At 33.0% G+C, this 15998-nt stretch overlaps 1 protein-coding gene across 4 annotated transcripts in view; it reads left to right on the top strand.

The window, feature by feature from the left end:
- WIPI1 (WD repeat domain, phosphoinositide interacting 1) overlaps positions 1 to 15998 on the top strand; it is a 71206-nt gene that overhangs the window by 28833 nt on the left and 26375 nt on the right. For all 4 annotated transcript variants that reach the window (XM_003768564.4, XM_031965695.1, XM_012548557.3 and 1 more), the window contains exons 3-4: positions 3821 to 3990; positions 11559 to 11655. In XM_003768564.4, the coding sequence (XP_003768612.2) occupies positions 3821 to 3990; positions 11559 to 11655 (267 nt within the window). The remainder of the gene's footprint in view (positions 1 to 3820; positions 3991 to 11558; positions 11656 to 15998) is intronic.

Raw genomic sequence — 15998 nt, 5'->3', positions numbered from 1 at the left:
TTTACATTCATATATTGGGGGGAGATGACCTCCCAAAATGAGACTAGTCAATGGTAAAGTAGCTATGGGGAAAATAATTATGTTAACGTACTGGTGGTGCTGTGATTCAATTGAGCCATTCTGTATATCAATTTTGAATTATGCAATAATAGAAACTGAAATGTTCCTAGCTGTTTACCCATTGATGCCATTATTAAGCACAGAACCCAAAGGAAGTAGAAATTAGAAATAAATGTCCAATATTTACCAAAATATTCAGAACAGCTTCTTGTAGTAGCAAAGAACTGAGAAGAGAATAGATAATTGTTGATTAAGGAATGGCTAAAAAACTATGATGTGTGAATGTAAGAGAACATTTTTGAGCAATAAGAAATGGCAAATATGAGAAATTTAGAGAAATGTGGGATTTATATAAATTTAGGTGCAATTAAATAAACAAGAAAAAAGATAGCTGTTGATACAGTGGAAAGAGTAGTGGGTCTGAAATTAGGAACCTCTGGGTTTCAACCTCAGACATTTAATAGCTAGTATGACTTTGGGTAAATCACTTAATATCCTTTTGCCTCAGTTTCCATGGCACCTGCTTCACAGAGTTGTTGTAAAAATCAAATAAGATAATACTGTAAAAGCACTTAGCACAGTATCAGGAACATAGGAGGCATTGTATAAATATTTACTCCCTTTATTTTCCTATAATGAATACAACAAAGTAAATGGAAAGATAACTTTGAGAAAGTTGTACTCTTTAAAAAGTTTTTTTTGTTTTTTTTACAAGCAATTAAGGGGGCAGCTAGATGCAGTGGATAGAATGCCAGCCTTGAAGTCAAGAGGACCTGAGTTCAAATGTGGCCTCAGGCACTTAATACTTTCTAGCTGTGTGGCCCTAGGCGAATATCTTAACCCCAGTTGCCTAAGGAAAAAAAAAAAAGAAAAAACATTACAGGTTTCAGAAAATAGGTAAAAAAAAACTTTTATTTCCTCACCTCAAGACATAGAGATGGGGAACTCCTGGAGCAAAATATTGCATATATTAGATAAAATCAATGTATCAGTTACTTGTAAAAAGTAATTGATATACTTCTTTATTAAAAGAGAGGGTAATTACTCTGGTATAAAGTCAAAAGAAACCACTGGAACTCATTTTTTATTTATTTTTTTTAAAAGAAAATTAGGGAACAAGTGATTCTAGGGAATGGCTAAGTTGGCAGGCCATAGAACACAGGTTGCAAATGGAAGGACTTTAAGAGCTAAGATGGCAAAAGTGTCACAATTGGTAAGAGTAAGTTTAGTTGGAGAGGAATACAGAAAGATTTGATCAGAATGTTGCTATGTGGCTAAAATGATTTAGAGAAAGAGGTTGACTGGAGTTGAGGAGGTAGAATATTTTGGTCAAGTTGTTAGCAAGATCATCAGATAAATCAAGTTTCTATAGGCGATGGCAAGAGATGAGGTGGAAAATGCCAAGAGAAAATCAGTGGAAAAACCTGAGAATTTCCTGGAAATCAGTTAATGATAGCAGCAAGAATGAGCAGAATATAGTACAAGTATGCCTTTAAAGAATGAGTTAATTATAAGGAAAGCAATAGAGAGGATTCAAGAAAAAGTGGATAATTTTGATTACATAAAATTAAGAAAGTTTGTACAAAAAAAAGAACCAAGTACACTTGAAATTAGGAAGAAAACATAACTGGAAGAAAAATAACAAATTTTTGTGACAATTGTCTAAATTCTAAGATATTTAAAGAACAGATTCATGTTTATAAGAATTATTCCCTAATTGATAAAATAATCAAAGGAGATGAATAGGCAGTTTTCTAAGGAAAAAAAATCTAAGCTGTCAACAGCTGTATGAAAAAAATGTTAAGCAGAAACAACACTGTATAATACATTTTGTGATGGCAAAGAACTGGAAATAATGGAGTACCCATCAAATGGGGAGTGGTTGAACAAAATTATGGCATATAATTAATTGTATTGGATATCTCTTATATCATAAGAAATTATAAAAAGAATTTCAGAGAAATCTGTAACAACCTCAGTGTACTGAAACAGAGAGAAGTAAGCAAAACTCAGATGAATGATTTGTACAGCTATACTGTTAAGACAAGCAATTGTGAAAGATTTAACTCTGCTGAAAACAGTGACCAGTTGTGATGCCAGAGGATGATATCTCTCAGGTGAAGAACTGAAGGCATAGATTATGATCAGTCTGGTTTATTATTTTGCTTGACTATATATATTTGTTATAAAAGTTTTGTTTTTCTCTTTTATTCAATGGGGGGGGGGGGAGAATGAGGATTTTTTTTTTCCCAAAAAAAAATTTTAAGGGGGAAAAAAAAGAGGACATTGAGGTGTGATGATAAGAAAATGGTATCAAAGTAATAGCAAGGATGAAAGCCTGTGTAACCCTACTACTGGGCCAGTTTGAGGAATGAGTTAATTCTGGTACATTCTATTACTTGTGGTTCAACTTATTTAATTGTAAAGAAGTAGTGCAGATATGAAATCTATATTTAGAGAGAAATGGAAGCTTAAATCACACTTGGATAATGCTTTGTCAGTCTTGGCCTTCTTATTCTATATGGAGAACAAGGGAAAGATTAAAACAAAGCTAATATCCTAGTTACTTTAAGCTGGAAATAGAAGCTATAAGACTAGAGAAACTAAGGGAAAAGATTAAGCTATATGATCACATCTTCTCTCTCTCATTCCTTTTTTTTAAATTAAAACTTTATTATTCAAAATATGTGCACAGATAATTCTTCAACATTAATCCTTGCGAAACAACTTTGTGTTCCAATTTTTCCACCTCTTCTCCCACCTCCTCCCCTAGGTGGCAAGTAGTACATTATATGTCAAACATAGTAGAAATATATGTTAAATCCAATATATGCATGTATATTTATAAAATTAAATTCCTACACAAGAAAAATCAAACCGGAAAAAAATGAGGAAAAAAAATAAAATGCAAGCAAACAACAACAAAAAGAGAATGCTATGTTCTCCACACTCAGTTCCCACAGTCCTTTCTCTGGAGAGTAGATGGCTCTCTTCATCCTAAGATTGTTGGAACTGGTCTGAATCATCTCATTGGGGTTGAAGAGAGCCACATCCATAAGAAATGATCTTGGTATAATCTTGTTGCCACCACAACTTCTCTTGATGTTAGTGCAAGAGAGAATTGGAAAGGCATGGAGGCTACAATACTACTTTAATAGCTTCATGGTTGTCTTATAACTTATGAAAAGATAAGGTATATTGAAATTTCCCCAAATCTTTGTAGTTTGTAAAGCTTACCAATTAATGATCCATTTTCTTATAAAGTAGGAAAAGGAGGCCCAGACAAATACTGTGACTTACTTAGAGTCACATAGAAAGTTAGTTATAGAAATGAGATGCCTAGTTCCTTCCTCTGTTCATTATCCATAATTTATCCTGTTTACACCATCTTTGTACTTAGTTGTTTTTTTATTTTTCAATTAAACCATGAGATCTCTGATAGCAGGAACTGGGTTTTTCCCCCCTTTTTTTTTTGTATCCCCATCATTTAGCACAGCATCCAGTACCTAGAAGCACTTAATAAATCCTTGCCAACCCATAAAGTCCAACCCATAATTCTGAACTTTTAAGAAAATTGAAATGATTACTGAGAAGTCAAAGCAGCATTGTTTTATAGTCATGATTAAAACTGCTTACTAATGTTTGACATATTGTAAGTAGAATTTGAAGAAAGTTAGTAACTGAAAATTAATTCAGGATTCCTAAGCTTGATACTGTGTAGTATTATTTGTAAATTGTATTATTTTTCTTCCTCCTTTAGGTGAAATACCAGATGTCTACATTGTAGAGCGGCTCTTCTCTAGTAGCTTGGTTGTGGTCGTTAGTCATACAAAACCACGGCAGATGAATGTGTATCATTTCAAAAAGGGTACAGAAATTTGTAACTACAGCTATTCTAGCAACATCCTATCTATAAGGCTGAACCGACAGGTAAGGAAGGAAAGTCACCTTTTTCAGATAGTATTAATTAATGACAATGATATTTCAAAAATCTGCATAAAGTAGTAAACAATAATGCTCACAAATATCCATTATCTTGCCTTTGAAGATGAATTTATATTCTAAAATAAAAAATTATATTCTAATGCATTTGGCTTCTCTCTCTTCCACTCTTCCAATAAGTGAATTGTTTGCTCACTAAGGAGTTTTTCTGGACTTCGTGGGTAGAGTCAGCTAGGTAATACATTGAATAGATCAGTGGATGCAGAATTAGCATGACCAGCCTTGGACACTTAATAACTCTATGACCCAAGTCAGTTCTTTTAAGGTGCTATCTGTAAAGCGGGGCTAATAATAGCACCTCCCTCCCAAAGTGAAAATTGAATTAGATTGTGTTGTAAAATGATTAGCACAGTGACTGGCACATAATAAATACTTGTTTCCTTCCTTCTTTTTTTCCATTTGGTCTTCTTGTTCCAATAGATATATAGTAGTTTAATATGTAAAATTAGTTTCTCATCGATGATAACCTGCTTGGTTCAGGCCTGATGTGTTTCAACTATATGCCAAGGAATTATAGAAAGATCATGAAATGTTGTAATGTATGGAAGCCAAACTCACAAATCTCTAGTAAAGTTCTAAAACTACATCAAAAGGAATAAAGAAAGAAAATCAAAGCAAAACAACTATGACTTTTCTCTCCAATCCAGGACCATATAAGAAAACTACAGAATTCAGCCAAAAAAAAATTATTATTATAGCTTTTTATTACAAGATATATGCATGGGTAATTTTTCAGCATTGACAACTGCAAAACCCTTTGTTCCAATTTTTCCCCTTCTTCCCCCCCACCAACTCCCCCAGATTGCAGGTTGACCAATACATTTTAAATATGTTAAAGTATATGTTAAATACAATATATGTATATATGTCCATACAGTTATTTTTCAGCAAAATCTTTTCAGCTAGGTGGCCTTGCAAATAGCCAGGTTCAACAGCAAGAGACGGGGCCAGACCTATATCTGGTCAGGGAACCCATACTCAAACCTTTATAGAAGGCAGGGCCAGATCTAGATTGGTACAGCCCATTCCCCAACTTCCATGGGAAAAAGAGCCAGAACAATTCCCAGTGCAAGGCCTATACCACAGACATCATATAGAAGGCATTTCAGGAGAAAGGGCCATACTTGTCCAAGAGCAGTGCTTATTCCAAAACCTCTGCCAGAAAATAGGATAGACATATCCAAACAGACCATTCCCAAACCAAAGAGGGACCCATAGTAAGATGAAAGATCAGGATAGTACCTTGGGAAATCAAACATTTGGGTTCTTAGAGGCTTGCTACCAACACAATCAAAATACTTGGTTGGATCAGAGTCATATTCAGGGATGAAGCCAATTCCAAATCAGATACTGTACCAGGAAAAGGAGCCAAAAAAAGGAACTAAGACCTGAACCTAAGTTGGGCCACCAGAAGAGTAAGCCCCAAATCAAGCATTCCTTTAGATATTAGGACCTAGTCATAGCCATGTTATCTAGGATCAAGTAGGGCTTGCTCACACCATCCAAGAAAACAAAAAGAATCAGTCTGACCCAAACACATATCTCCATTCCAAAAATTGAGTATAGAGTTGTGGGTAAACAGAAGAAACTGACACCTGAAAAGAACCTTAACTTAAAAAGGCCAAGGTTTCCCACTGCCTCCAGGGCCATCTGGTTACATTGGGACATAAATACAGTGTTGGTGGAAATGTGAACTATTTTTTTCATCCCCTTCAACATTTGTCATTTTCCCCTTTATCATTTTAGCCGATCTGATAGATGTAAGATATATCAGTTGTTTTAATTTACATTTCTCTAAACAATAATAATTTAGAGCTTTTTTCTTATGATTATATGTAACTTTGATAATTTCACAAAAAAACACCTATTCATTTCCTCTGAACATTTATCAATTGAGAAGAAATTCATATTCTTGTAAATTTGATAGTTCTCTATATATTTGAGCTATGAGACCTTTATCTGAGTAATTGTTTATAAATTTTCCCTGAGTTTTTCTGTTTTCCTTCTAATTTGGCTACATTTGTTTTATTTATATCCATTTTACATCTGCAGTGTTCTGTCTCGTTTCTAAATTTTCCTCTTATTCACATGTTACATGTTTTTCAGATTCACTTATATCTTCCTTTGTATCTAGGTCATATATATATCCATTTTGATATTATCTTGGTAAATAGTGTAAGATACTGGTCTATATTTAATTTCAGTTAGTTTTCCCAGCAGTTTTTACCATATAACAGAATTCTTAGTCCGAAAGCTTAAATCTTTACGTTTGTCAAGCACAAGGTCATTTATTGTTATGTATAATATATCTACTCTTTTTCACTGATTTATCTTTTTCTTTGCCAGTACAAGATAGTTTTGAATTACCACCTTATGATTAAAAATCTGGTACTGCTAGACCTTCTTTTTTCTTTGATTTTTTTTTTTTCATTTTTTTTCATTGATTCCCTTGTTATCTTGACCTTTTATTGCTCTATATCAGTTTTGTTAAAAATTTTTTAATGCATTAAAATAGGTTTTTGGTGATTTAATTGGGATGGCATTGAATAAGTAGATTAATTTACATGAATTGTCATTTTTATTTTATTGGCCCTGCCCATTCTTGATATTGATATTTCTCCAGTTATTTAAACCTTTATTATGTTAATGTAATTCTGGGTTTCTTTTGGCAGATATATTCCCAGGTATTTTTTGCTGTCTGTAGTTATTTTTTTAAATGGGGTATCACTTAATTTATCTGTTCTTGCAAGATTTTGTTGGTAATTTATGAGGATTTATTTTATAACCTATACTTTACTAAAAATTATTGTTTCAATTAACTTTTTAATTGAATCTCTAGATTTCCCAAGTATATCATCATATTGTTTATAAAAAAAGAGAGCTTTCTTACTTCATTACCTATTCTGATTCTTTTTCTTTTTCTTCTCTTATTACTATTCTAGCATTTCTAATACAGTACAGGATAAAATTGGTGATAATGGACATACTTGTTTCTTTCTTGATCTTATTGGGAAGGATTCTAGCTTATCCTCATTAGAAATAATGCTTGCTAATGTTTTTAATTAATTACTCATTTTGAGGAAAATTCATTTGTACCTATGCTTTCAAGTGTTTTTAATAGGAATGAGTATTGTATTTTGTCAAAAGTTTTTTCTGTTATCTTTTGGTATAATCATATGATTATTATCACTTTATTGATATAATCAATATATTCCTGATAGAATTTCTCTGCCTTTTCATCTTTGGCAATCTACTGTTGATATATAAACTGATTTTGTTTTTTCATGGTGATTTTTTTCCCTTTTCTATGCTTTTCAGTACTGACATATAAGATGACTAGCCATCCCATGAAATATTTCTTGTTGCTTTTGTGTGCGATAAAATCCACTGTGTATTCCTTTCTTTGCTCCTTCAAGGACTATTTGCCAATCAAAAATTTCTTTCATTTAGAAGTAACTTCCTTTTTTCCTCTGGTATCATTTATAGCAAGCATCAAGAATGATATAATTTAAATTCTACCAATATATTCATATTCTCACAGTGGCACCACTAGATCTAACATTTAGAGTACCACTAGTCAAATTGCAATTTATAAATGATCTAAAACCATTGCCATTCTTAGCATTCTCTCCCCCACCCTCTTTAGCCCTGTCACTCATTATCACTACAAAAAATTGAAGGGACTATATAGAATCAAGGACCATTTTCTTTTTTCTTTGTTTCATAGATAGCCATGAACAAACATAATACCAGATATTTTATGTTAAATTTTATTAATATGGCAAAGTATTTAATGTTACATGGCAAATTTTAAAAAGGGGAGAAGAGTACTGGGAGTGTGAAGAGGAAGAAAGTGAAAGGCTTCCCCCTCCCCCCCCCCCCATTCTGCCTTATTGCTGAGATGTAAAGTGCCCAAAATAATTTTGTTTTCAAAAAAAAAGAATGTTTTATAAATCAATTTGTGGAAATGTATCGTCTTCTTTAAAATAATGTAATAATTTCATTTATATCACCACTAAATTATGTAGAAAACTGGTGGTTGGAGGGTCTAAACTTCTTCCCTGCATAGTGTGTTCTTTTATATGGAGAGAGTAGAAAGTGTGAAACACGAATGGGTGGATTGCAGAAGGGACAAGGGAGGAATGATAATTTGAGTGTATTGTATTTGGAAAACTTTAAAGAGAAATGTTTAAATAAAATATTGCTTTTATTGGACTTCAAACTAATTTTTGTCAACATTGTGATATGGCAGTCCAGGGTCATGGCGCCCAGGAACAACAAAATAGTAGAATCTTATTATCATATCTGGCATATTATGTCGGTATGTCATTGTTCAAAGGACATTGAAGATATGCAGAAGGGGTAAGATGGTAAAAAGAGTTCATGCCTGTATGGTTGAAGGACCTGGGAATGTTTAACATAGAGAAAAATTTAGTTACCTTAAAGTATGTGAAGAAAAAGAAGAGAAATGGAAAAGGAAAAATAAACTTGTTCTTCTCAGCCTAAGAAGGCACAGTTAGTCCCAGTGGGTGAAAGTTACAAAAATATAACTTTAGGAAAGGAAAAACTTTCCAACAATTAAAACTGTTTAAAAGTAGAATGGGCCACCTCAGTAGGTCATGTGTTCCCTCTCACTAGAGGTCCTCTATCAAAAGGTTGTTGAGCAATTTTTGGATAAGTTTTTAAAAGGAACTTTGTTTTTAGGAATAGATTCTATTAGTTGGCTTCTGAAGTCCTTTCCAACTCTAAGATGTCTTGTGGCTTGTTTGTAACCTGCTGACAGCTTTTTCAGTTAATGGTAGTCTAAAGAAGATTAGTTCATTTTTAGTTATATCTTTTTGCCATTGACTTTCAAGATTGGTTAGGCTAGGTCCTAAAGAGTGATCAGAACTGTCAAATATTATCTAGGTTATTTATTTACACAATTCTCTCCTCTTCTTTTTGATACCCCCATTTCTTTCCTGCTATTTGGGTCTATCTTTCCTTTAGCAACCTTCACTATCTTTGAAAATCTCACCCAGAATTAAGTCACTTTACTTCAGTGGGGCTCAGATTCTTCATCTCTAAAATCAGAAAACTGGACTAAATAATTTTCAAGATCCTTTCCAACTCTTCAGTCTCTGATCCTTTGAATATGAACCGGGCAGTTTCACTCTTACCTTTGAGAAGGAAAGATAGCTTTTAAGAGCAAGTATTTATTACTGAAAGGGAAAACAATGCTTTGGAAAGTGACTTTTACATCTGGAATGCATTTTTTCATTCAAGTTTCACATTTGAGGTTTAATCTTTGCTGCATGAGAGCTAGTTAGCTTTTCCAGTCTCTGTTAATTGCATGGATCTCTTATCCCTAGCACAGGAGAAATAAAAAAGAAGCCAGGTAAGAGAAAGCTTGTTGGAGCTTGAGGAATTAGCTGCCTCTTCATATTCCATCCACTTGTGACCAACCAATCTCTCCAGCAAGGACAAAGTACATTTTTCATCCAATTGTGGTGCTACTTTTTTTTTTTTTTAATGGGGGTGGAGGGTATTGGAAGATTTGTGTGAGAATGATGTTATTTATATGATTTACCTGTGATGAAATGAGTTTGAGTGTAAAAAGGAGAAATAAATTATTTTAACTTTTTATTCTAACATGATTAAAATAAGAACTAGATATGTCTGGGTAATTGGATGTTATTCTATTGAAAAAATATAGTAATTTAAAAGAAAAAATAAAGAAAATAAAAAAAGGCATATATAGTAATAAGCCAGAATAATTTTGACCCAGAAATTGCTTCTTTCCATTTGGCTTTATGATATCATTGTTATAGTGATAAAGATTATGTTATCATTATTAGTTTCTAGTAATTAAAGCCTCTATAACAATCAGCATCATTCTTTAGAGTATATGTACACTATATTACCTTGGAGGAATAACACATTAGTTAGCTAATGGGATATCTATTTAAAGATTAGCATGGATTTGTTTATCTGATTTATCTGATTAACTCATCCTCAGTATTGGTTACCTAGGAAAGATAAAGCCAAAAGAAAGCTCACAAGACAGTGAAGTGTGAGGAAAGAAGGAAAATATTAGTATATTAAAAAAAAATCTAACAATTAAGAAAAAAACATGAGGGGCCTTCTATACCTTTTTTAGGAGGGAGAGCAAAAAAACTGAAGACAAACTTTACCTAACAGTTTGTCAGGACTGCTTTAGGAAAGATTAGAAAGATTTGGACAAAAAGGACAGTTTTGTGCTTAGGGAAAGATAGGTAAAGTATTGTGTCATGAAGTATACAAAGAAAGGAAACTTTATCAATTTTGAAAAAGAGCCCATGAAGTAGATCTAACAGAATTACTGACATTTTGCTGAATATCAAAATGGGTCTCAGCAGCTCTAAGCAGAAAATGTTTTGGATCTATTACCCTATGTAAATATTACACACAGAAATGAAAATGATTGATTTCAATTAGAAAACATAAATTATTTAAGGTTTTTCATTTTTCTTTTTTCTATCAGATTCATTGGGGGTGGGTATATGTGATGTTTACCAGTTCAAGTTAGATTCAGATCAGTTGTTGTCAAATCATAGAGTCTCGGAGGTCATTTGCTCCACGCCATAGGTATGGAAGAATTTTCCTTTCTAACAAATGGTCATCTAGCTTCTATTTGAAGATCTGTAGTGATCACATAGACAAAAACAAGGAAAAGTAGAGCCAGAATTTGAATCCAGATCTTTTTGAACTATTTCTATTTCTTGCTGTCTGTGTGATCTTGGACAAGTCATTACCTTTTCCAGGCCTAAGATATTTTTGCTTTTGTAAAATAAAAAATTTGATCTAAAAAATTTCTAATGTTCTCTCTAAATCCTGGTCCCATTAAGCTTTTAAATAATACTAATTATGTTTTTTTTTTTTTTTTTGAGTGAAAATTTTCTTCTTTGTAACTTTGACCTATTAGTTTTAATTTTGTCTTCAGGATCAAAGTGAAATAATTTTCATCTCTCTTCTCATGCCAGCCATTCACATGCTTGAAAGCAGCCCTTTTTCTTCTCTTTTCCAAATTAAAACATCCCCAGGTTCTTGAATCAACTTTGCCGTAGTGTGGTTTTGAATCCCATCACTTTTCTAGTCACTCTTCATCTGTTCCACTAACTTTTCAGTGTTACTTTAAAAATGCTGTACTTAGAAGTAAACACAATATTCTAGATGTGGTCTGAGAAGAGCAGAGTATAGCCAAATAATCAATTTTCTCATATTGTCCAGTGTAATGCAGCCAAAGATCCCATTAACTTTTTGAATGATTGAGTCCACTCAAAAACCTCAATATTGGGGGGGGGAGTTTGTTTTAGATAAAGAGTCTGTCATCTAGAAATCTCCATCTTGTGTTGTGCAGTTGAATTTTTTAAAGCAAGTATAGGACATCACATTTAATCCTGAATAATTTCATCTAGTCTCCTCTATATTTTTTAAGGAATTTGGTTCAGTAGTTTTGCATGTCTGTGTGGTTGCAGAGGCTGCTGGTGTGCCTGGAGGAATCCATTTATATTCACAACATTAAAGATATGAAATTATTGAAGACTATCCTGGATATACCTGTGAACCCAACAGGTAAGTAAAAAAAAAAAAAAAAAAACTATAAAAAGCAAGTGCTCCAAAGAATTCATGAATGGATACTTCTGTCTTTTATATTAGATTTATGGTCAAACAACATTCTTGAATTTTTTCATATTTGAAAAATCATAAGCTTTAATGACAATGTAGATATTATTGAAATCTCATTGAGACTTATTTTCAGAAAGTATAGACAGCCCTTTCAGGATGACTTATTTGTTAATTTTACGAAGTTAATGTTGGCAGCATCTCAGAATATGAGAAGCTTGTTAAACTGTTAGCTTTTTTTCTTTAAGATTCTCTAAAAATACAAAAGTTGTCATGAGAAGAGGCTTGAGAAAAGAAAAAAAGATACATAAAATCTTAGGGAATTTTGTTAAAATTCGGTTCACTTTTAGGAAATCCCTCTGCTCCAGCAAGGCACTAAAATGGAATTTCGTTATTGGAGGAAACAACATCCAAAAAATTGTACAAAAATTGTAAATTGTACCAAAAAATTGCTATACTAAAACTTTTCAGACAGCCTTTATATAGTGCAAATCAGTCAGTAAATACCTATTAAGTACCTACTGTATTATCAGGCATTGTGCCTGAGATTTAATTGTCATTCTTTGGAAAAGCAAGAAAGGCGCACTACCTTTGAGGAGCTCACAATCTAATGAGGAGAACAACATGCAAACAATTAAGTACAAATGAGCCATATGCAGAATAAATTGGAAATAATCAGCAAAGGTGAGGCTACTAGAATTAATGAGGGCAAGAAAGGTTTCCTGAGTAAGATGGGATTTTAGCTGGGATTTGAAGGAAATTAGAAGGTAGAGATGGAGGGTATTTTTTGAACAAGGGACAACCAAGGAAAATGCCCAGAGTTTGGAGATTGTATCATGTTCAGATTTACTACATGATATACAGATTTACTAATTCAAAGATGTAGAGAAGTCTCATATGTAAGAAGACTGAAAGAAGGTAGCAATTATGAAAGTATTTGAATGCCAACAGGATTGGACCTGTACTTTAAGAAAGTCACTTTGGCAGCTGAATGGAAGAAAGACTTGTGTCAAGCAGACCAATTAATAAACTATTGCAATAATCTAAACATGAGATGAGAGTTTGTACCATGTTGATGGCAATATCAGAGGAGAAAGGTATATTTGATAGATATTATAAAGATAAAATTAACAAGGATTGGCAACAGATTGGATACTTAGCAAAAGGTTAGATATGAAAGATAAGAGAATGAGTGGTCAAGGATTCATTGAGAGTTGTTTTTTTAATGTGTGATAGAGACACATACATGTTGGTGTACAGTGAAGGAGAGAGTGATGATTATTGAGAAGCTAGAGATAGTAGGAGAGGAAAAAATCTTCTGGGGAAGATAGAATTGATTTGAATCAAGAGTACATAGAGAAAGGTTTGTCTTGATAAGGAAAAGAAGGACATCGTCTTCAGGTGAGACTGGGATGGAAATAGTGGGGGAAGCTGTCTAAGGGATTTGAGATGAAAAGGAGAAAGGAAGATAGAACTCTTGGCAAATAGCCTCAATCTTTGCCAGTGAAATAATTGGCAAGATTTTTAGCTGAGAGAAGGTAGAAGGGATGTCAAGGTAATTTCTTCTGCCTTACAAGTTGGAAGCTTATGGCTAAAAGGAAAGAGAGTCATCAGCAAGATCAGTGCCAACATGTATAAAACTAGTAGCCTCCTGTGTCACAAGGAGGTAAGAGATAAGGGCCCCTCTGAAAAATCCCTTAGATGACACTCTTAAGAAGTTCTTCCCAAGGAGCAGTAGGTGAACAGGGGCTCCAGAGTCCCTAGCACATTCTTAACATGCCATAGAGATTACCCTGGTGATCCAGAGCTCTGAAACTCAAAAGATCCAAGAGAGCCTAACCCAGAAACAGAATGGTCAACATAGCAATTTAGGGGAGCCAGAATAAGACATTGGGCCAGGACAAGACCAAGTAGTGTTGATAAAACACAAAGGAACTTATTAATGCAGGGATACAGAGGTCATCATAGGAATCCAGAGGAATCAAAGAAATACCAAGCAGCATTGGCCACTTATGATCATCAAGGAATAAAACCTGCATCTGAACAAGTCCCAATTTAGGAACTAAAGGTGGAGACATGACTAAAACAGTATAAAATATATTTCTTAGATATAGTGAATTCTTTTTAAAAGGCAAGAGGAATTCCAGGAGGACTACATGAATACCTAGAAGAAATGAAGCAAGGAAACTCTGGAGGAAGGAACTGGAGGACTAATAAATGACTTAGAAGAGAAAGCAATAAACTTTACCTAAATAACAGACTCTAGAATACTAGAATAAACTAAAACTAGAATAAGCCAAATACAAGTCAATGACTCTACTAGACAGCAAGAAGTATTAGAATAAAATCAAAAGTTTTTTTTTTTTTTTTTTTTTTTTTTTTTTTTTTTTTTTTTTTTTAAGGTACCTGATATGGAAAAGCAAGTTGAGGAAAGAAAAACAAATTGTTAGTATCAAAAATGAAAAGTGAGAACTTTCCACCAATTCTGAGGAAATTAATTTTGCCCAATTATATGTCAATAAATCTGATCATCTAAGTGGAATGGTGGAATATTTACACAAATATAGATTTCCCAGATTAATGGAAGAGGAAAGAAAGCTATAAATCAACTACCTAAGAAGAAATCTCCAGGGCCAGATGGATTTACATGTGAAAACCAAATATTTAAAGAGTCATTAATTCCAATACTATGCAAACTATTTGAAAAAATAGGGAAAGGAGTCATATCAAATTCCTTTTATGACACAGATATGGTGCTGATACTGAAACCAGGTAGGGTGAAAACAGAGGAAAATTATAGACCAATTTCCCTAATGAATATTATCTTAAATATTATTAGATCTTAAATAAAATATTAGCAAAGAGATTACAGTAAGTCATCCCCAGGATAATACACTATGACCAAGTAGGATTTATACCAGAATGGTTTAGTATTAGCATGATCAACTTATCAATAACCAAACTAACAAAAATCATATGATTATCTCAATAGATGCAGAAAAAAACATTTAACAAATTCCAACATCTATTTCTATTAACATTAGAGTATAGGAATAAATGGAGTTTTTCTTAAAATGATTAATTGCTCTATTTAAAACCATCAGCAAGCATTATATGTATGGGGACAAACTAGAACCATTCCTAATATAATCAGGGGTAAAACAGGGTTGCCCACTCACCATTACTATTCAGTATTATTTTAGAAATGTTAGCTTTGGCAATAAGAGAAGAAAAAGATTAAAGTAGGTAATGAGGAAACCAAATTATCACTCTTTGCAGATGATATGATGGTATACTTAAGAGAATCGAGTAAAAAACTACTAGAAACAATTCACAACTTGAGCAAAGTTACAGGATACAAAATAAATCCATAGAAATCATCAGCATTTTTATGTATCACCAACAAAGTCCAGCAGCAAGAGATACAAAGAGAAATTCCATTTAAAATAACTAGATAATATAGTCTATATAACATAATATAGTCCATCTGCCAAGGCAAAGTTAGCAATTATATAAACACAACTACAAAACACTTTCCATGCAAATAAAGCCAGATCTAATCAATTGGAAAAATATCAAGTGCTCATGAGTAGGCCCGAGCTAAATAGTAAAAATGACTGACCTAAATTAATCTACTTATTCAGTTCTATACCAAACTCCCAAAAAATTATTTTACATATCTAGAAAAAATAATAGCAAAGTTCATCTGGAGGAACAAAAGGTCAAGAATCTCCATGGAATTAATGAAAAATTAACAAATGAAGGTGGCCTCACTGTATCAGACCTAAAACTAAGCAATGGTCATCAAAACCCATTTGGTACTGGCTAAGAAATAGAGTAGTCAATCAGTGGAATAGATTAGGTTCAGAAGACAAAATAGTCAATGACTATAGTAATCTAGTGTTTGACGAGCCCAAAGACCCCAGCTTTTGGGAAAAGAACTTGAAAATTAGTATGGCAAAAACTAGGCATTGACGACCCACACCTAACATCTTATACCAATATGAACCCAAAATGGGTTCATGATTTAGACATAAAGGGTGATATAAGGAAATTAAAAGAACACGGGATAGTTAGAACACAGGATAGTTTCTCTTAAATCTGTGGAGAAGGTAAGAATTTGTGGCCAAAGAAGACCTGGAGTACATTATTGAACACAAAATAGATAATTTTGATTATATTAAGTTTAAGTTTTTGTACAAACAAAACTAATGCAGACAAGATTATAAGGGAAGCAATAAAGTGGAGGAAAAATTTTACATTCAAAGGATCTGATTTATTTCTAAAAATAA

Source organism: Sarcophilus harrisii, chromosome 4 (genome assembly GCF_902635505.1).
Source record: "Sarcophilus harrisii chromosome 4, mSarHar1.11, whole genome shotgun sequence".
NCBI lineage: Eukaryota > Metazoa > Chordata > Mammalia > Dasyuromorphia > Dasyuridae > Sarcophilus > Sarcophilus harrisii.
This window is presented reverse-complemented; position numbering and strand designations above follow the sequence as displayed.